Source organism: Dipodomys merriami, unplaced genomic scaffold (genome assembly GCF_024711535.1).
Source record: "Dipodomys merriami isolate MVZ:Mamm:240054 unplaced genomic scaffold, mDipMer1.0.p SCAF_1, whole genome shotgun sequence".
Lineage (NCBI taxonomy): Eukaryota > Metazoa > Chordata > Mammalia > Rodentia > Heteromyidae > Dipodomys > Dipodomys merriami.
The window spans coordinates 12,635,636-12,658,203 of record NW_027202270.1 but is presented as its reverse complement, the minus strand read 5'-3'; the positions used below and the strand labels follow the sequence as shown (position 1 = coordinate 12,658,203).

The 22,568-nt window shown below is 39.9% G+C and overlaps 1 protein-coding gene across 4 annotated transcripts in view; it reads right to left on the bottom strand.

Moving 5' to 3' along the window:
* Positions 1 to 8,794: 8,794 nt before the first annotated feature.
* Positions 8,795 to 22,568, bottom strand: part of Ap1s3 (adaptor related protein complex 1 subunit sigma 3) — a 56,902-nt gene continuing 43,128 nt past the window's right edge. For 2 of the 4 annotated variants that reach the window (XM_070016033.1, XM_070016034.1), the window contains exons 4-5: positions 18,794 to 18,931; positions 8,798 to 13,825 (exon numbers count right to left, since the gene is read on the bottom strand). In XM_070016033.1, the coding sequence (XP_069872134.1) occupies positions 13,790 to 13,825; positions 18,794 to 18,931 (174 nt within the window). In that variant the 3' untranslated portion in view covers positions 8,798 to 13,789. Of the gene's footprint in view, positions 13,826 to 18,793; positions 18,932 to 22,568 lie in introns of all 4 variants that reach the window. The other 2 variants (XM_070016022.1, XM_070016026.1) reach the window with 2 other exon arrangements.

The window sequence follows — 22,568 nt, the reverse complement described above, 5'->3', positions numbered from 1 at the left end:
TGAGAGTAAGTCACTGCCTTTGAGCCCAGTCAAGTACAAAGCCAGAATGCTTGCACTCAAGAAAACATATTTTCCAAGCACACCTATGACCCCCCCCATGATAGCAACGTGTATGCCACGCTGAACAAGTCAAATAAAAGCCTGCGCTCTCTGTTAAGCAGTGAAGCCTGATCACTTCTTTGATTCCCTTCTTTTCCCAATAAAGCATCTTTGCTCCTCTTGATCACAATGTATGATTTGGTCTCATTTTCTATTGTTCCATGCCACAAAATCCATCATTTAGTTGCTCTCCTATTCTCTCCTTCCTTTTCCACTTCCTCCTTCCTCTATTCTCTTTTCCCTTCTCTTCTCCTCTCTCTTCTCTCTCTTGCTCTCACTCTCTCAGTTCCTTTCTTATATATTGATGTTGTTGCTTATAATCAAGAGGTATATGAAGTGTCAGGAAGACATAGCAGGGTCTCAATTCAATTCAAGGCCATGCCAGAGAGAAACAAAACAACCCTAGTGAAGTTCTATCTCAAAAAGTAAGCCTGGAAGGAAGGGAAGACATTGGGAGGCGTATGGGAGAAAGTTGCAAGTGGTGAGTGACTGATCCAGATACATTGTATTCATAAACTGTTTTGTTGAATGGAAAATCCTATTTTCAGAAATTATAATTTTACAGCCCCCACTCCTAAAAATAAGACTGTGTAGTAGTGTGTGACTATTCAGGAAGTTGCAGTAGGAGGACCATATTCTGAGGCTGACTCAGTTAAAAGAAAACAAAAACAAAAACAAAAACCTGAGGGACAGAGCTCAAGTGGTAGAATGCAAGCATGTGGGCCTGAATGTTTATATGCCAAATATACTGAAATATTTTTCCTATTTGTTCTTCTGAAACTATCACCTTCAAATTCAGTCTACAAATTACACAGCAGTTGGTACCACAAATACACATTACCTTTGGTCCTATATCAATCACCTACCATATCCACCGGATGTGACTTCCTAAGATCTCTAAATGCCAAACTCTAATTTGAAATCAGAACATTTGGAAAGAATTTTCTGTGAGACCTTGCTCAAGTCAACCACTTTCTGTGCCTCCACTTTCCTAGCTGTGAAATTGGTGTGACTCTTATTAACTACATGAGTAAGGTCTCTAACAGCAGCAGATGTCAGAGAGGAGGAATTCAGTTAATAATTATTAAATGGCTAAAATGGGGCATTCCTAGAGGGAGGTGTGAAAGAAGAATTCTAGATCTTTCCAAAGTGAGGCCAGTGTTCACTTGGGCTTTCTGTTCTGGCATTTCAGCCTTTAAAACAAAAACAAAGAGTTGCACCAAGTGGCCAGGGAGCCCCACTCTGCTCAGCCTTATCTGCAGGCCAGTGTCCTTTTGTCCTCCTGGTCCTGACACACTGCCCAACACACACATGGGCAAAATAAAGCTCTTGTGGTTGTTTCCTGAGGACCACCTTTGGACTTAAAAATGAGCCCTTTCATCCCAAGCCACCTGCCCTATGACAACTCAATGAGTATTGTACAGAGATAACTTCGCCCCCATTCTCTTCCATACTCAATGAGGTAATAGTAAAGAAGGGATGTACACTTGAACAAATATATAAAGAAAACAATTAGTGAACAATCTTTTTCAGCTTCCCTAGTTTTTTTTTCCTTTTTTCATCACTGTGTATTGTCAGTAAGTTTCACTGTGATATTCCCATACATGCAGATGTATAATGTACTTTGATCAAAGCCATCACCTCCTCTTCCCTGCATCTTACATGTGGATCACCTGAACGTAGCCCCCACCTGACCCCTTAGCCTGTATCAATACTCTGAATCTGTGATTCTAATTAATTCCTATCTCTTTGTGCGTGAGGTGTCTGGCATGAATAGAATCACATCCACTGGAATCATGAGCTGAACTCTTAGAAGTTATTTCAAAAACCCCTTTTCCCAACATACTGTGCATGCGCTCAATGTGGTAGAAAGAGGTTGATACAAGTTGCAGGGACTGATGTATTTTGCCTCTAGATGATTCCTAGAGTTTTACTTGTGTATTAAGACTATGAAGAAGGGGACAAAGAAGAGGAGGGGAGTAAAAGGAGGCAGCTACAACAAATAGAACCAAGCCTGCCTTCTCCATACTGTGTAAGTATACATTTTACGACTTTGTGGGGGTTTATTCTGATTGTTTATTTCATTTAATTTTTATTTTTAATTGTTACTACAGAGGGTTTATAGTTTTATGTCAGGTGATGAATACATTTCTTTTTGGACAATGTCACTTTCTTGCTCTCTCCCAGTTCTCCTTACCCCATCCTGTTTATTGGTTTTTGAGAAGGAGCCAAATAACAGACTCAAATCAACTCAACATACATATTAACTTGGAACTATTGTGGATTCATTAACTGATTCATTCATGCATTAAATGTTTGCTCCTGCTGGGCACTGCTGTAATCCTAGCTACTCAGGAAGCTGAGATCTGAGGATCATCGTTGAAAGCCAGCCCGGGCAAGCAAGTCTGTGAGACTCTTATCTCCAATAAACCACCAGAAAACTGGAAGTGGCACTGTGGCTGAAAGTAGCAGAATACTAGCCTTGAGCAAAAAAGCTCAGGGAGTGAGCCCAGGTCCTGAGTCCAAGCCCTACCACCTCACCCCCACCCCACCCCCAAAAAGGCTGCTCCTACATCACATCATAATAGGCAATGTGTGAACTGTGGATACAGAAAGCCCATGCTTAACTTCTGGGGCTGCTGACAGAAGGGAAGTAGATGATTCACCAACAAGTAGCAACAGATACTTAAGAACAAAAAAGGAAGTACCCTCCTCTGCCCTCTCTAGTAGATATAATCTGGTGAAGAAGAGGCAGGAGGGGGAGACCATGAATACACAATTGCATCCACACATAGGTAAATAAACTGCTAAGCAACCAAACAAATTAATAGGATTTCAGACAATACAAATGTAATGAAGGAAGTAAAGGTGGGTGATGGGAGAGAAAGTAACTGAGGGGAGATGAGCCACTTTGTCACCTCAGTGATCCATCTCGGGCCTCTCCAAGGCAGTGACACACAAGCTTTCAGGCAAGAGAAAATGCAGAAGAAAGCAAATTATATATTGAAGGTGGGGCTGCATGTGGCTTGCTGGGCTTAGGGAGGCTAGAGAGGTCAGGAAAATAGCTAGCTGCACACATGGAATTTTCTCACAAACACAAGGACCATTGTAGAATTTAGAGCAGGTAAATCTGACTTGAATCTCAGCCATGGTTTTACCTGGAGAAATCACTGCCCTGAGACCTAGATACAGAAATTTCTCTCAAATCAGAAAGACTGAAACAGTAGGCATTGATTGATTTTACAATCTAATGTTTTTCAACAGAATATAACGTGGCCCTGGTTACATTGCTGGCCAGGCTCTAAGAGGCCAAACTTATAGAAGTAACAAAAAAGCCACATGATGCCAAGAAATCTCTGAAAATGCCTTATAGTACTAGGTTACAGAAAGAACTATAAATCAAATACATATATAATCATATATCTAAATATACAGTATATAAATACATAATATTTATGTCATATATATGATTTTTCTGAGACAAGACTTATGTAGCCCAAGTTGGTGTCAAACTGCCAATCCTTCTTCTTGCTTCTAACCCTTAAATGCTGGGGTTACAAGCGGGCATGAACATGTTTGCTGTACAAAGCCTAACATTTCTACTAGCTAGCTCCAAAACAACAGCTTTTCCTACTCTTTACTCTTACCTAAAAGGGGAAAAAAAAGCAAAATAAGGAATGTCTTCAAGAACAAAGATCGTCTTTGCAGTCATTTTTTAACAACTTAAGAAACTAGGAGTCATCCAATGGCCAGGATAGACAAATGCTTTTGAAGTATAAAATCATGTAAGAGGTTATTTCTCCACCCATACAATGATGGCTAGTGAACGGCACCTGGGTGGATGAGTCTGTTATTTCGCCTGTCTGCGGCTCACCTTCGGACTGTGTTATCAGCCTCCTACTGCATACTGATTGGGAAGGCCTGGCACAGGGCACTGTGCCCAGAGGAAGACAAGACAGTTGTGATGGAGTGCTAATTTAAATGTTCTGCTTTCTCTAAGGACAATTAAGCAAGCAAGAAGATCAATGGGCTTTTCCCAATCAGTTTTATTTTTAAGTTTTATTTTTCTAAACATTTGCCTTTGCATTGTGATTTTTAAGGAAGCAGCTGAGGAATCTGCCCATATTATCCATTTTTAAAGGAAACACTTGGTAATCACACAGACCTTTTATCACTGACCTAAATCTTTAACTGCCTATAATTAATTTGCCTCTGTCATTAAAATGTAATTAGCAAAATAGTTGAGAGAAATCAATAAAAAAAATCCTTAAGGTGGCTTTCAGAACTTTTTACTCAAATTTGAGCTTTAACTGCCTTTCCCTCCAGAAGCAAGAACACAAAATGAGAACTAAATAAATGGAGCAGATTTGCATTTATTGACAGGACATATCATTATCTCTTTCACTATTGTACTAAATTAAGAAAAAATAAAAAGAGGGATGAAAGAAACTGCTTCCTGTCCCTAATAAGTAATACCTTAACTAGGTCTAGCATAGAAGGAAATTGGTAATTGATCATTCCCATGGCAACAACCACCTTCAGCGACTGGCAGGTTTCCTTAGAATGCACAATTCCCTATCTGTGTGAAACATGCCTTCCTAGGTTTTGTCTTTGAAGTACTTGCGTATACACAGTGCTCTCATAGCAGACCCAAGAGAAAATCAACTCATTTTAACAGCCAAGGACAAACAAGATAGGAGAGACAGAGAGGATTTAGTATACCACTGCTTTCTACTCAAGTCAAGAAAAAAAAATCATCGAAGAGCTTCCCCTGTATTCATCCTTTATTAAAGTCATAATTAATGTGACACAATCCAAAACACAAAAAGTGTCCATCTTTGAATAGACATGGACCAAATTATTCTATAGAGGGAAATTCTCTCTGTACAAGCCCATCAGCAAACTAGAATGGCTCTGTCTAACTGGCTGGCCTGGAAACATGGTTACTTAGCTTTTGGTCCCAACTCACTTGTTTCTTTCACAAGAAACAAAATTCATTCCTTACACTATCCCCATGAGTGCTGTTAGTTGTATAACTGTGATCATTTTATTCCAAAAATGACCGCAGCTAGGCAATCACATGTTTAGTCTGTTAGCATTCAACGTTCACTCAGCAAACACTGTTATGCACTTATTTCAAGAGGTTTCCAGATTCCCATCTAATAGCTCCTAGTAGTTGTGTTAATACATGCAACACATCAATACTTAAGAAGCTTCTTAAAAAGCTATTTCCTTCACAAACCATCTTGGAGTTTCTATAAAGCGAGAGATACAACATATATTTTATTTATTTATTAAGCTACATGCTTAATTTTATTTCAAGTTTATAGAGATTATTCGAGATTAAATGGTCAGTAATAAACAAAAAAATGGTATGCTTTATATTTGCATGTACTAACATACAAAATGTGCTGTTATAATTCTAGTCATCAATGACAGCTTAAGCTAAATATGTGAACAGTGCAAATTCTACTGTTATCAATGTGAATCAAGTCAAATTTATTGTCATTACAACTTATTTAGACTTTGGGAAGTCAGACTACAGAATGGGAGACATTCTAATAATGAATTTCTAACTTCGTAGTTTTCTCTATTTCAAAATGTGTCTTATTTCCTTCATAAGTTATCAAAGGCAAGCAACAGCATGTAATATAAGTGGTGATTTAGAATTCTTCTAAAACCCCATATGTAACACATTATTTGTGGGGCTATTTTCTGGTAGATTTTTCTTTGTCCTGTTACATTTTGTGAAACAAAAAATAATAACAAATGTATTCTATTTGACCTATAGGTCAATGTAATGAAGTGATTTTACTAGTTTATTCAATTAAAATGTATCAATTTAAACAGCTTATGCTTAAAATAGGAACCTATTCGAAAAGTATGTCATTATTTTTAGACAAGTAAATGTTTTTCAGTCAATTATAGCAGCTATAAAAGAAAAACACAACAAAAATTAAAACACAATACAATCCCAAAATAAGCACACCTGCATAACAATGTCTAGATCCAGAGATCCACATCTTCTTCAGAAACTAACCTTACCTGTAGGCTTCAATTGATTTTCCTGCTATCAAGTTTCATATAAATGGAATTATACTGTATATGCTCTTCATGTGCCTGACTTTGCTCAGCACAATAAGAATAGCCTATGTAGTAAGTATGTAAACCATTTGTTTCACTAATGAGAAATGTCATTTTCCCAAAATTTACTTTATTACTTACCTGCAGATACAAATAACAGCTGTGCTGACTTTGGGATTATTTACAGAGGAAAAAAAAGTATAAACCATTGTGTTCAAATGTTTGTATGTATGGGTTTACTTTTCTGTGGTACAAGTAAAATTAATTTCTTTTTTTGGGGGGGGGGGTCCAGTCATGGGGCCTGGACTCTGGGCCTGGGCACTGTCCCTCAGCTCTTCAGCTCAAGGCTAGCACTCTACCACTTGAGCCACAGCACCACTTCTGGCTTTTTTCTTTTCTTTCTTTTTTTTTTTTTTTTTTTTTTTTTTTTTGCTTATGTGGTGCTGAGGAATCGAACCCAGGGCCTCAGGCATGCAAGGCAAGCGCTCTACCACTGAGCCACCTTCCCAGCCCACTTTCTGAATTGTATTACAAATGGATATTTAACTAATGGCCATGTGGCTTTACATTTAAACTTTCAAAACCTGTGAATTTCAGTCTCAAGAATTCTTTGTCAACACGTCCTAGGATCAGGCCACCTAATGGAAGTGAAATGATATTTCTTTGTATTAGTATTTTTTTGAAACAGTATTTCTTTGAGTAAGGATATTAAGTATTTGGAGCATTATTTCATATTCATTGGATATTCGTATCCCCTTTCATAAAAATCAAAATTTTGTTTATGTTTACATATTAACGTTTCAGGCCAATATCTAAATATTGCAAGTAAATGCTGGTCTCGTTTCTGTTGTGGACAGAAATAACGTAAAGAAGGAATGCTTTACTTTGGAGTTTGGTTCATGGTTTCATGTAGTTTGCTCGCTTGTTGCCTGGTCCCTGGGTTTGGACAGAACTTAATGGTGGTGGGAGTACACAGTAGAGGCACATTTCACTTCAGGGCAGACAGAAAGTAGAAGAGAACTGAGGACCCAGTGTAATTTTCGTAATTACTCCCATCAACTAAATACTCTAAGTAAGCACCACCTCCCAAAGATCCCTCAGATAGCTGGGGGCCAAGCATTTAAAACATCAGCCTGCAGAGTATATTTTATTCCTGAACCATAACCTTCCACCCCTGTGTCCCCAACCAAAAGGTCACTACCATCTCATAAGGCAAAATGTATCCAAATCCGTCTCCAAGGATCCCCAACATCTCAACAGTTCAAAGTCTAACTTCAAGTCCAAATTCTGAGACTCAAAGAAAGTCTTAGCTGTGAGCCCATGATTAGAAACTGGGTAGTTCAACAATGGCTTTCTACATTTTGGAAGAAACAGAGTATCTCATAACTTCCTACTTGAAGAAACTGGCCTCAGGGCCAGGAGGACCAGCAATGCAGTCCCAGGCCAAAACTGAAGGCTGGAAAGCTCCCAGAGCAGTCACTAGTAAAGGCTGAGGAAGATGGAATGTTATGTACACAGAAATTGACAGAGTCAATAAGATTCAGTCACTCAGCACTCAGGAAGAATGGAGCTTGGTAATGAGGCCTATACTTAAAATATCTATCATGTAACATTATAGTGACAAGTACTGTAGGAGACACAGCCCAAGCAAATTCAAGGGACTCTTTATCCCCAATTAACCAAGAAAAAGCCAGAAGTAGCAGTGTGGCTCAAGTGTAGAGCACCAGCAATCAAGCCAGGTGCTGGTGACTCACACCTATAACCCTACTTAGGAAGCTGAGAGGTGAGGATCAAGGTTCAAAGCAGGAAAGTCTGTGAGATTCTTATCTCTAACCACCAAAAAGTGAGAAGTAGAGCTGTGGCTCAAATGGTAGGGCACTAGCCTTGATGTAAAAAAACTAAGGGACAAAGCCAGGCGCTGGTAGCTCATATGCCTGTAATCCTAGCTACTCAGGAGGCTGAGATCTGAGGATCGAGGTTCAAAGCCAGCCTGGGCAGGAAAGTCATTGAGACTCTTATCTCCAATAAACCACTCAAAAACCATAAGTGGCTCTGTGGCTCAAGCAGTAGAGCACTTGCCTTGAGCTGAAGAGCACAAGGACAGTGCCCAAGCCCAGAGTTCAAGCCCCATGACCGACCAAAAAACAAAAACAAACAATAAAAAAAAACTAAGGAGCAGCATCCAAGTCCGTCAAGCCCCAGTATGAGGAAGAAAGGAAGGAAGGAAGGAAGGAAGGAAGGAAGGAAGGAAGGAAGGAAGGAAGGAAGGAGGGAGGGAGAGGAAGAAAAGGAGAGAGGGAGGAAGGAAGGGAGGAAGGAAGGGAGGAAGGGAGGGAGGGAGGGAGGGAGGGAGGGAGGGAGGGAAGAAAAGGCAAAATAAAGACAGAATCTGAGTACAAAAGATGGAGCAATTGGCATTACAGGTAAAAGGAATTAAGCAAGCACCAACCAACAGAATATAATGAAGTATGAAGGAAGAATATGTGACTTAAAACTTCAGAGGTAGTCCGATCAATGCAAGACTCAGAGATGGGTGTATGATACATATGTGATTCCCGCTTCTCAGGAGGACTGTGGTCTGAGGCCAACCCAGGCAAAAGTCCAAGTCTTGTCAAAAAGGTCAAACAAAAAGCACATGGATTAGGGTTGTGGATCAAAGGGTAGGAGTATAGATCAGTTTATCGAGCAAAGGAGAGACCTTGAATTTGTAACTTCCTCTTCTATGACATTTATTAGCCAAGACAGATAATTGTTTCATTTTACTTTAAAGGATGCTCCAGTTTTCCATCTTCTGCCCATAACCTTGATTTCACAGCCCTGCTGATCTTGTCTCAAACATTGCTAATGGTAGGCTCAGCGCCACAGCCCACAACCCAGGAGTACAGTGGCTTCACACAAGAGAAGTTGAAACTTTCATCGTGTAATAGTTCAGTATGGCTGATGCTCGTTGGTTGTTTTTCCTGACAGGCTTCTTTTAGCCACCTTCTATCTCCTGGCTCGAACTTCCCCGGATTCTTCTGTCTCTTCCTTTAAACAGGGAAAGATAAAAGACTAAAGACACACACCCGTGATTGGGCATATGTTACTTTGACCTGTATTCTTCTGGTCATAGTTCAACAATGTTTTGATCAAAGGTGCTATCCCAACACTTCAAAGAAGGCTGGGAAATAAAGTCTGGCTGTGTACCCAGGAGGAAACAAGAAGCGAATTGTTGAACAAACATCCGGTCTCTGGCTCCATTTTTCAAGCAATGTTTGTTTTCATTCAATGCTGGTTCCTCAGCTCAGACCCAAACATGAAGGTGTTCTTTTATATTCAGATACAAAGTGGAAATGAGAAGCCTTAACTAAATGATTGAAGTATTCACAGAACCCTGTTTCTCCAGATTATTCAACACCCCCACCAAATCATGTCTTCCCATTCCGTCCTCCCCTATGAAACACAGGGGAAATGCCCACCTGCAAAATCCAGCAACAAAAATCTGCAACTCAACTTTGAACTGGATTCCAGTAGTTTGATTTTCTTTTCTCTTCTTCTGCAATGGAATTGTTCATTTAAATTACACTCAATATATTTCACTTGTATCATTTAAAAGGGTGAAACACATGTTTTGAATGTTATTAGCTTGTATTTCATTCCAGGAAAACAAGCTCATCAAATACTTTCATAGGGTAGCACCTTTGATCAAGACAAGGTTTAATTAGACAAACAATTAGCACTGGGACCCGATCAAAGCGTGCGTTGGTGTGCTGATTTTCTTTTCTCTTCTGTATAATGAGTGATTTGGTGTAGCTCACTTCCCTGATTCCATATGACTTGCACAATCTACTCACAGCAAGAACGAGTTCACAGGTCTTTTCAATGGCAGCTGAGACAGCCTGAAACTACTCAAGTTCTAGTCTACTGTTATTCTAACTAAACAAACTAAGAGAAGCTAATGAGAGAAAACATCCCAACAAATGTGCTATTACTTACTTGTTCGTGTTCAGAGACTAGATGTTGAACATTACAGAGAAATGTTCAGAACATGAATTAGTCTATAAACTAGAAATCAAAAGAGTAAAAGAACATTTTGAACTGAATTAATGAAAAGAGATCCCTCATGTACTGATAGCCCAGATGTACAAAGATCTTGAGATTCAGTTGATGTGTGAGTTCCTTCATGAAGGTTCATCTTCAAGTTGGATTTCCACATCACTTTTGATAGAACTATCAAAAGGTAAATTTAATAAAGAAATCCCTACAAGTTTTAGACCTTTCTGGTTTTAGCTTCACATGACAAAATTGATCACTGCTGCTTAATATTCAAGTACATTGTCAATAGACTGAACTTTCTGTTAAGAGGTTTTTTTTCTTAAGGGTAAAAAACTGGCCTTTACTTTATAAATTGTTCAGAAAAAGCCTTTGGCTCAGTTTCCTTGTTTTCCAGAGCATCTGAGTGAACTTCACCAAAAATTGCAGGGAACATGTGGAAAAATACATTAGCATTTACCAATATAATTTATGGATTAGTCACATTAGTAAAGTGCATGTAAACACAGTTCATTAATGATGTTTTATAGGTATTATGATTCCAAAGAATTATTAGAGGCCAGGAATAATGGTAATTTCAGCTACTTGGGTGGTGGAGATTGGGAAGATCACTGTTAGAGCAACTCAAAACACAAATCAGGCATGATAGTTCACACCTGTAACCCCGGACACTTGGAGACAGAGTTAAGAGGATCACAGTCCAAGATCATGAGGGTCTAAGGCCAAAGTGAGACCTTCTGACAAAACAGAAAAACAAATGAACACAATCTAAGCTAGGCATTGCTAGCTCAGGTAAATAGTCCTAGCTTCTCAGGAAGCTAAGATCTGTTGGATCAAGAATCAAAGCCAGCCTGGGAAGAAAAGTTAGCCAGACTCCATTTCCAAAAACAAACAAACAAAAAAGAAACCAGCAAAAATCTAGCATGGCTAAAGTGAATTGAGTTTCTGAATTCAAACCCTACCACCAAAAACAAACAAAAAACTACAGCTAAAGGGGCATGGAATTTTTAAAAAATATTTTATTTGAAAATTTTATACAAATTGAATATTATCTCTTTTCTCTTGGCAATTTTCTTATAATTATATAATATAAAGAAAGCATGATGATTATTTTCACCTAGGCCCATATAAGATGTCCCCCCAAATCCCTCAAATTTACTCCAATGTGCCACATAAATATGATCGTCTTCTGTGTGTGATTCTCAGCAAATATGAGAACCCCTGTGCATCGCAAGAAAGTGCCAAATATGGAATTATCCAGAATATTTGTAAAGCATCTGATGAGGTTTGAGAGATACCTTCATCCAAAAACACAATCACAAAAATGTAGATGAATTTACACTTACATAACATGAATTATTATGCAAAATAACAAGTTCTACCAGATTTTTTAAGTTGAAGGAACTGGAGGTGTGGCTCAGTGGTAGAACACCTGCCTGGCAGGTATGAGGCCTTGAGTTTAAACCTCAGAGTCATATACACATACACACACACAAACGTTAAATATAAAAATAAAAACAAGATTAATTAAATTTCTGAGGCCATAATTATACCTCTAGTTCATTAATCTGAGTCTGAGGAATTATTAGAAACTAAAAGCCTACTGATTATTTCATATACTATCTGAATTATTTCCTTCAAATAAATGATTTTGATGAGCAATTGGTCATTTTCCTTCTACATTCTTCTGAGGTGGATCAAAGCTATCATTTCCCACTGTATCTTCTGAGGATCTGCCATACAGGTTCTCCCATAGCCCCCACAAGCAAGCATGTATGCTCTTGTCCTGGGAAGCACTAGAAGGTTCCTGCCCAGGCTACTTTGAGTGACACCATACCTCAAAACTCACGTTCAAGAAGCACAAGTAAGACATGATGAGACACCGGGACAATGACCACGACTGCTTCCTCATAGTATCTGATCCCTGCAGAATCTGCAGGAGTATCAAGGTGACAGATTCACAATAATAACATCTAGCAGCAAATAACTTCTTTGGGGAGGGGAAGGAGGAGGAGAAAGGAGAAATGCACCTCCTATCTATGCTGCCATAGTAATCAATGCCCAAAGTGAGCCCAAGAAACACTGACCTCAAATATACTAGGTTTAGCATTCAAAAGCATGCGAAGCTTTCTCAAGCAACTAAGACTGCTTGGAATGTAAGAGGTGTTTTTAAAATAGTAGTAGCAATAATATTTATTGCCATTGTTATGAATCCCTATCACTGAACTGTAAGACATGTCATAGACATTATTATTTCTGATGTCTTAAAACCTGAATAAATAGCTTATAGAAAATATAACACTAGGGCTGGGAAGGTGGCTCAGTGGTAGAGTGCTTGTCTTGCATGCCTGAGGCCCTGGGTTCGATTCCTCAGCACCACATAAGCAAAAAGAAAAAAAGCCGGAAGTGGCACTGTGGCTCAAGTGGTAGAGCACTAGCCTTGAGCTGAAGAGCTGAGGGACAGCGTCCAGGCCCAGAGTTCAGGCCCCACCAACAAAAAAAAAGAAAGAAAGAAAGAAAAAGCAGACTGAGAGTAGCAAGAGTAAAAATTGAAGTTGTGGTCACAGTTGATTTGGGAGGAATGGTTTTAAAAGGTGTGACCAGACCGGGGCACCCATGGCTCACACCTGTAATCCTAATTACTCATGAGGCCGAGATCTGAGGATCGGTTCAAAGCCAGCCTGGGCAGGAATCCTAGTCCATGAGACTCTTACCTCCAATTAACCACCAGAAAACCAGAAGTGGTGCTGTGGCTCAAGTGGTAAAAGTGATTGCCTTGAGCTGAAGAGCTCAGGGACAGCGCCCAGGCCCAGAGTTCAGGCCCCACAACTGGACCCCCCCCCCCAAAAAAAAGAAAGAAAAGAAAATATAACGTTATGTCCTTTATAATCAAATGTTTTTTTTTAAAAGAAAAATTACAACTCCAGCTTAGATAGCAGCTTTTAAGACATCAAAACTTACTGAATAGCTCCTCTATGATCCTTGGTTATTCTCTATAATTCCAGTCCCAAACACAAAAATGAATTAGGACATCCATACCAAATACATTGTATCTGGTCTCTCTCTGTATATTTTTTTAAGTCCAGCAATATACAGGAACTCTTAACTGTCAATATTATTTTGAATTAGCATCCAGGTTGTACAAACCAAACACTTAGGAAAGGCAAATAATGACATTAGGTTTACTTTATGTTCATAAGCATGAGATATTACAATATAGTTTAACTTTCATCCCTTAGAAAATCATCCCAAAAATATATATTGCAGTTATTTCTTTCAATGAGCTTACAAATAATCTCATGGAGTTAAAACATTACAAACTATTCAATCTGCTGAGTTATACAGCAGTGATTTCCAACACAGAGGCAGATTAAGGACTCATATACAGTATACTATAGACATAGACATTTCAAAAGTATTATGCTAAACAACATGAATCTTTGCTAGTTAACCAAGAATCCCTTTAAGTTATTTGTGGCATGATTCCAGAAGCTCTGTCTGGACTGGATACAAAACATTGAGTTTTTAAAAATTCACAACTTGCAGCATTTGGAGTCTTCAAGTAGGTGCACAGTTAAAATGTAGGTTTGTTCATGTATTCTTCCATTGTCTGAAAGAGAACAACGAATGAGAACCATTTTCCCTTTATTACACTAGATCCTCTAGAGGACTACAAATTCTTTTTCTTTATATTTTTTTTGCTATGGAAAGCAAGCTTTTCAGAGACACATGTAACACTGCATTCTATCAAGAAAGGTAGTTCAATGTTTGAGGATCCTTTGAATATACAACCATTTGGCTGAAGCTACTTATATTTCAACTGAGAAGTTAAGCCTGCTCACAAAATGAGACAAAGGAATGCTAGCTCACCAGCTGCCAAGAACATCATTGTTGATTTAAGATAAATGGATCATAGGGACCACATCCAGGCACTTATACTACGAAATCCTGAAATGATTTGTATAACATGGGTGGAGTATCTTTATCATACTTTCTGCCAACTCAAGAAACATAAACATACCAGGATTCTGAAGAATTCTTGCCATATGTTTTGAAGAGGCCTTCCTCCAAAGTACACAAATTACCTTTCTCCATCTTACTCCTCATTAGTGAACAAGTTTGCTAACAAGCCCTGGCCCAAGGCCGTAATTAGTTTTCCCCAGCACTTTTTAAATGTTTGAAAAGCTTTAATTACAGCTGAAGTTATACCGTGATGTCACAAAGCCTGTACCATACAAGATGGATGGACTTGCTCTTACACAGCCTCCTATTACAAACACAGGCTTCTGTGTAGTACCACGGTGCCAGGTTGAATCAACATGTGAGCTCTAAGGGCAGAGAGTTACCCTTAGGGAATCCCCTGCCTCTTTCCTGTTAGCCTCACTTAGCAACCAATGCTTGAGGGTATTTTTTTTTTAGTTTACACCTCAGTCCATGCAACTCCTTTCAACTTGCTGGGAAAGACACTACAAGCATGAGCCGAAGAGATCAGGCCACTGGCCAAGCAAGATTGTCAGGGATACCAGGGTTAGAAAATAGGCTTTTTCCACTCCTGTGTTCACCTGTTCTCTCCTGAATCCCAGTGCTTCTCTGCTGGAAATAGTTGTACTCAGTCACCCACACTCTCTTCTAAAGCTTAGATCTCCTAAAATGAGTACTGGCCTGTTGGCCCTCCCTGACTTTCTCTGAAAGATGTCACCCATGTCTTTTAACTTGGATAGGGGGCATCATCCTGGACAAAGCATGAGCTGATTTTGTAGATCCTGGAGTTCATTTTTAAAGGAATACAGTTACAAATTAGGTAAAAATTTGTATTGAGAATTAGAAAAGTTACAGCACATTGCTAATATTAAAAAGATGACAGATGATCAGAAAAAACCCTACAATTTTATGTTACTTTCACTAAGAAACTGCTTGAGACTCCTCTCTATCTTATATTTACTGTACAGCTACATAAGTCTTTGCGATTAAAATATCTTGATTTTGCAAACCTGACTAGAATAAATGGTTCCATGAATACATCACCAGGCTTCTTCTGCAGACTTAAAGGAGCCTTTGCCAGTCAAAAACCATGGGGTAGGCACTTCACTGGCTTCTCTGTTCTTGGTGTCTGGTTATCATCAATACTCAGAGCACATCTGGTGCTCAGATGGGGTGATCATGCCCTGACTGAGCCAGCTGTCACTCAGAGCACACGGAACAGACATGGAAGAGTTGGTATTTTCTTGAGCCTTCCACCTGAACTGTCCATACTAGACCTAAAACCTTAAAGATGCCTCTACCTTTGCCTTCCCAAAAAGCACACTGCAGTTAGTATCCCCACCCATTTCTGCATCTTTTTAGCTAGCGTCCTGTGTTTCTTGTACATTGTTTGGAACATGCTGTGACTTTCTACTGCATTGTGATTGGGTTTTCTGCTTTGAAGGGTACCGTGCTGGGGTACAGCAAGCAGGTGCTCATGCATCCACACTTACATGGCTAGTATCTTATTTTTCTTTCTTTTTTCTTTGGGTTTTTTTTTTGGTCAGTTGTGGGGCTTGAACTCTTGACCTGGGCGCTGTCCCTCAACTCTTCAGCTCAAGGCCAGAGTTCTACCACTTGTGCCACAGCACCACTTCCAGTTTTCTGGTTAATTGGAGATAGGAGTCTCTCAGACTTTCTTGCCCAGGCTGGCTTTGAACTAAGATCGTCAGATCTCAGCCTCCTGAGTAGCTAGGACTACAGGCCTGAGCCACCAGTGCCTGGCTTTGGTATCCTCTTTTTTGACCTTGACGTACCATTTGAGATTCCCTTCTTAACCCGCTGCTGTCCCCAGTGGCAACCATAGGAATTGCAGCCTCGACACTTTCTGTTCCTGTCTCTGCCTGTGCCTGTGCCTGTGTGTGCCTGTGTGTGTGTGTGTGTGTGTGTGTGTGTGTGTGTGTGTGTCTGTCTGTCTGTCTGTCTCTCTCTCTCTCTCTCTCTCTCTCTCTCTCTCTCTCTCTCTCTCTCTCTCTCTCACACACACACACACACACACACACACACACACGAGTCTCTGTACACATCTGGCTGAAGGCTAGCACTCTCTACCACTTTAGCCACAGCTCAACTTCTCACTTACTGGTGGTTAATTAGAGATAGTTTCATAGTCTTTACTGCCCAAGCTGACTTAGAAACACAATTTTCAGATCTCAGTCTTGGGAATAGCTAGGATTATAGGATAAACCACTGGTACCTGCCTCAGTCTCTTTTTCTTTTCCTTCTAAAACTTTCTGTTACCCACATTGTCATTACAATAAGTCAACCCCCAAATTAAACTACATTTATTCACTGGTTACCAATTTCTAGCCCTTATAATCTCAGAATAAGCCTTAAGCATTGAGCATTTGGCGATTTGAGACTGTGTGGCTTCTGACTAAAACTGTGAAGACAATCACCCACCCTAACAGAGACTAGGCAAAAATCCCAGGGGCCACTTAAAGATTTACAGTTGTTCTAGAAGTGAAGGTAAGTCCCTGATGCCTTCCCATGCTTACAGTAACGCCACGGTCCGAAGGACAGGGAACCAAGAAGCCATTCTTTCTTCCTTTATTCAATTATATTGTTTTCTCCTACGCATCCTAAACTTTCTGAAGCAGAGAGGCAAACTCAGTTGTTCGATAAGTTCCCCCAAATTGAGTACCAGAGCCCAAAAGGTCACAAGGAAAACCTGCTCTATTTGGCAGGTGTTGGTAACAAGAGCAACTTGAGGGCAGACATGGCATTTACTGCCTAATCACAGAGGACACAGGGCTAAGGGCAAGGTTCCTGTGACCTACCTACCTACCAAGAATGTCCACTCCATCACCAGGGAAACAAAACACCAATTGATGCTTAATTGTGAAAACACTGGGTCTTGAAACACCTGCTTCCCCAATTTAAACAGAACTAGAAATATCTGATTCACTGAAAGCTCGTTAAACCTGTTTCTAATGGGTGAGGGGTGATTTCAAAATAACCCAGGTCAGGTCTATTTTAGGAAGCTTTAATTACAAAAGCACCAAAGACTCTGTGAAAAGTCCATTTCTCCTGAAAGGAGATTCCACCTGAAGAACCCTGAAGACAACACTAAATAACCTCCACCTCCCACTCCCCCCTCCAGCATTTTAAGAAATGCTGTTCTATGGAATTTCCAGATCACTGATTTCTCTAGTATCTTGGGGGAGAAGCGAGTAATCATCAAGGTGTTTAATGCAATCTTAGCGGTGAGAACACCAGCAGTGATTGCTTTGGCCCCTTAACCCACACTGGAGCCCTCACAGCGCCCAATGACGCTGCTGTCCTTCCTCATAGCCACCGCCCCATGACTGTTCCCTCTGTCAGCTCTGACCAATGCCAACACATCTGCTGGGAAATGTATTTCTAATAGTGGGAAGAATGGCTTCTTTACCAATCTTAAAGAGGCTCATGACAATGCTCAGAATCCCCCCTCTGGCCAGCTGTTATGAAAACAGGGACATGAAAGACTCACTGATGTGGGACACACACATACTGGTGGCAGAACTGGAACAGAATCCGGGCCCCAAACACAATCATGTCAACTGGTGGGCAATGGGCAGTGCAGTGAAGTGTTTTTCCTCATTATGTTCTTGGAGGGCTAAAGGGGCTACAAGAAAAGTCCCAGGTTTGACATGGTATAATTCCAGGTATTATGGAGGCAGAGATCAGAGGATCTTGATTGGAGGCCAGTGTGGGTACAGACCTCATCTCAACTAAACAAGCCCCATGTGGTTGTTTGCACTTGGTATCCAGCTACTTGAGAAAAGGGGCATATGTAGGAAGATCATGCTTTGAGGCCTGCCCTAGGTGAAAATATGAGATTCTCGTTTTTCTAAAAAAGCAAAAAAAAAAAAAAAAGTGAGGGGGGGAAGGGCATCATTCAAGTGGAGGAGTGCCTGCCTAGCAAGTACAAGGTATGAGTTCAAATCTCAGTACTACCAAAAAAGGAAGAGAAAATGAAAAGCCCTGTGAGATTTTATGTGAATCGCAATGCAGAGCTATACCAAATGGGTGTTCAGCGCCCATTTACACTGGGCAAGCAAGCCACAGAGTCTCCCATTTCCTTATGCCACCAGCAGCACACATAAGGCCTTTCCGGGAGGTATAAGAAATTTTAATTAAAATGAGAAATGCCACCTTCTATAATATTCCTGGCAATGAAATAACTACATGTTGCTATTCTTCACTCCCAGAGCCACACCGATATTTTAATAAAATCCCTTTTTTAACATCTCATAAAATTATTTTTTCAAAGAAGATGCATTAGCCTCACATCAAAAATTCAGCCAAACAGGACAAGCAAAGACCCATGAATACAAATGCCTGGGTTCCAATCTTGCTTTCATGCTTACTGAAACTGGGAAGGCTATTGAACCTCTTCATGTCTCAGTTTACTCATTTCAAAAGTGGGAAAGCAATACTTGTTAGAGCAGTAGAATTAATTAAATTAGCTAATATAGTTGTCATGTATTAGAAGAAAATACACAGGTTAGTACCCAGTATTGACTCACATTAAAAATATCATCATCATTTTCTTCTTCTTCCCCAAAGTACTAACCTCCTGTAACATGTCAGATTCTTCAATGGCTTTGACAGCTGTTTTCTTGGATGTTTCCTGAATTTCTCCACCTATTATAAACTCATCAAGGATAAAATACGCCTTTTCAAAATTAAAGATGATATCCAGCTCGCAGACCTGGTGGGACAGAAACAAATCTTTGGATAAATTTGCAATAGAAACAGCAGAAGCAATCACCATGGTCCCCAGCTTCTCCAAAGCAGCCAAAAGACAAAATGGCATTTTAATGACTGAAAAGTAAGGCCAATGAATCTGAGGCCTTTCATAAAAGTAAATGCTCTTATAGTCTTAGGAGAGAAGCACAATGGTGCAATACCCAAGCACCTCCTCCTGTGTATATAAAATAATATGCATAGTGAAACAAACTCCAAAGATATGAAACAAAGGACTCTTCTTGTTTCTTTTCTTGTTGACTCTGTATTCTTTACCGTATATAAGGAGGATTCACATCCACATCGATGAAAGGGTGGAAGGAGGACACAGAATCAGAGGGAAAAGGGTGGAAAAGTGCAGCAGTGGCGTGCACTGGCTGCACCAGACATTGATGAAAGTAAATTATGCAACTCGTGGGTGGAGCTGGGAGAGAAGGAATGGGAGAGAATGAGGGAATAGATGTCACTATGCAAAAGAAGTGTAGTTATTTCTGGATATGTATGTAAAGGTAGCCCCATTGTATATCACCTCTAAAATATAAAAATATAAAATATAAATATCTTTATATTTATAATTGTAATTATATATAATAATATGCTTACAAAAATATAAATGAAGGAGGAGATAAAAATAAAAATAAAAGGAGGAGACCTAAATAAAAATGAAGGAGGAGACCTAAAAAAATAAGTAAACATCCTTAGATAATGTTTTACACAGGGATAGGCAATTGGAGACTGGGTAGAGGAATGTGGCCACTCAGCTCCTGTGTCCAGTGAAAGCTGAGCCTCCATTCAGAAGAAGGAGGCAACTCCTCCCACCTCCTCCTCCTCCTGGTCTAGAAATCTCACCTCTTGGCTGTAGAACGCTCAGAAGCTTACTCTATGGAGTCAAATTTGCTCAAAAATTTTGCCATATATCAGTAGCTTTCCGACATTAGAGTGTATTAAAGTCTTCTGAAAGACTACTTAGAATACTGTGTAGGCCTAGACCCTGGGCTTCTGAGCTAGTAGAATGGGTCAGCAGATTCCCTTCTGTTGCTGACACTTTGATGCGTGTGTGTGTGTGTGTGTGTGTGTGTGTGTGTGTGTGTGTGTGTGTGTGTGTGTGTTTTCTGGGTGTGTATGTGTGTGTGTGTCCCTGGGTATGGGGGGACTTCACATAGGAATCCACTGTGACCAATCAACAGAGACACAGACCTTGGTGTGTAAATTCGGTGAGAAGGTCATTCATTCCTCCAATTCAAGTAGAACTCCTTTTCCACTGAGTCCACCAGAAAGCAGTGAAGCAGTCACTTCTCTTGCTCACTTCCTCCATTCCTATTCTGCCACTCACTGACACCTGGCATTGCCTTTCCATCTACATTTGCCTGCTCTCTTCCGGTGTTCTCACTGAAAGTTTCCAATTCTCTACAGCCAGGGCTCAGCAGCACCTGCTGCTCCTTAGTTTCTTGGCAGTCTCTTCTCCCTTTGCTCCCTTGATCTTGCCAATGCCACCCACTGCCTGTCCCCCTGTCTTTCTCCTCCTCCAGCATCTCTGACAACTGTTTCTCAGAAGGCTTCTTGGATCCTTTACCTAACCCTTCCCTCACACCTCGCATTTGTTTTAACCAGTGTTTATGGGGTGTCTAAAACATAGCCATCAGACCAATAGACGTAAGTACCTCTGCTGCATGTTGCTATATTCTGGCCAGAGTCTCCACCTTCTCATTAAATATTGGTGCTTTTCCAGTATTTCCCCCCCCCTTTTTTCTTTAGTCCCTATTTTGCTTAGCAGCTGCAGCCTCTTTCTGTTTCATTCATATGAGAGTAGAGTTCTTATTTTCCCTCTCCTTTCGTTCCTCTCACTTCCTGGCCTTGCACTCTCAGTTTAGTCACCAACTCCTCACTGAGTAAACCTCTAACCTTGCCCATTGCTGTCCACCTCAAAGCTGCTCAGGCCTGCAACACTTCTTTGGACTCTTGCAATCACCTTCCACATGGAATCTATGGCTGTTCAAAGCCATCTATCATTCACACTGTGCTAAAATGCTATCGTTTTCCTCCTCTAGAGGAGATCTAATGTTCAGAAGGAAGTTTTAATTCTCAGCATGGCATACAAGAACCACCTAGCCCAGACCCTGTCTCTCCCCTCCTGTGCCAGCATCCACCCTTCATTACAGTTGCTCTTGTCAACTTGCAGTGTGCTTTCAGGCCTTTGCCCGGACACATTCCAGCAATTCCTGGAATGTTCCCCCAAATGTCCTTTTCTTTATTCTCCTGATAGTGAAATCAGGCTCCTGTTTCAAGACCAAATTCAAAGGCCAAGGACACCAGATTTTCAAATCCTCTTCCCATTCTGATTCCACAAAAATGCTTCCTCATTCACATCTTGCCTGTACTGGTACATGCCTAGCTAGATGTCACTCACTAAGCACTCCTCTGAGATCCAGGCCCAGAGCAAAGACATTTTTTTCATTACCTTCACATCCCTCCTATCTGGCACACTGTGGGGCACAATAGGGGGATACAAAGATTATAGAGAAAGTGAACAAGCCAACAACCATGGGATTTCTGTGTCTTCATTATGATGGGGATAAATAACTCTGATTCTTCTGAGTGTTATAACTGCATACAAAATGAGTGCTAATAGTTTAGCAAGTTGCTCTATATATTTAGGATTCACTTCAATAACCTTTCAAACTGTAGGCATAGAACATGATTTATGTTGACAGATTCAAATGAATGTAGAAGTATATGAACAAATGTATACAATCTCACAGTGATAAATGACCAGCTCAGAAAAACAGCTAACTCATCCACAAAGGTTATAGCCTCTTCATTTGCTAGAATTCTAACAACAGTAAATTATCAAGAAGCAGATAGATGGATGGATGACAGGTAGATTAATAGATAGATGGAACACAGATATATGGATGTATGATATAGAGATAGACAAATAGAAGATGAACGATAGAAAGATTGAAGAAGATGGTGGATGAATGGATAGATTTCTCCTTCTACCTTAAAAGACTCTATTTCTTCTCTCTCAATATCTCTATATATAGTGAATATGCATAAACATGTACACACATACACACATGGAAAATTGTAATTTTTTAGTATCTGTTCACAGGATATTTGCTAAATAACCAGACTTCCTGAAAACTACCATCAGTGAAAAAATGATATGAGGCAATCAAATCTTTAGTTTATGAACTTTTCTTTAACCTTTCATTCAAGAGTTTGAATGACAGTGGAACACAATTGTCCGATCAAATATCAAAGAATATTAAGACATAATGTTTATAGCAAGAAACAGTGTGTGATATTCATAGTGAGAGTGAGATAGTGTCCCTAATAGAGAAAGAATTCTCACAAATCCCAAAGTTAAACATCACAATACAATAATAATAATATAGGCTATCAAGAAACAATTCATGGAGAAGTCAAAACAAGAAAGGGACCCACATACACCTAATAATATACAGCCTCACTCATAATTATAAAAACACAAATTAATCCTCATCTGAAAAGTATGGTTGGAAATGGTATAGACAAAGGTATTCATACAGTTAGTGGGATTTATAAATTTTACAGATGCATATAAATAAGTAAAGCATAAC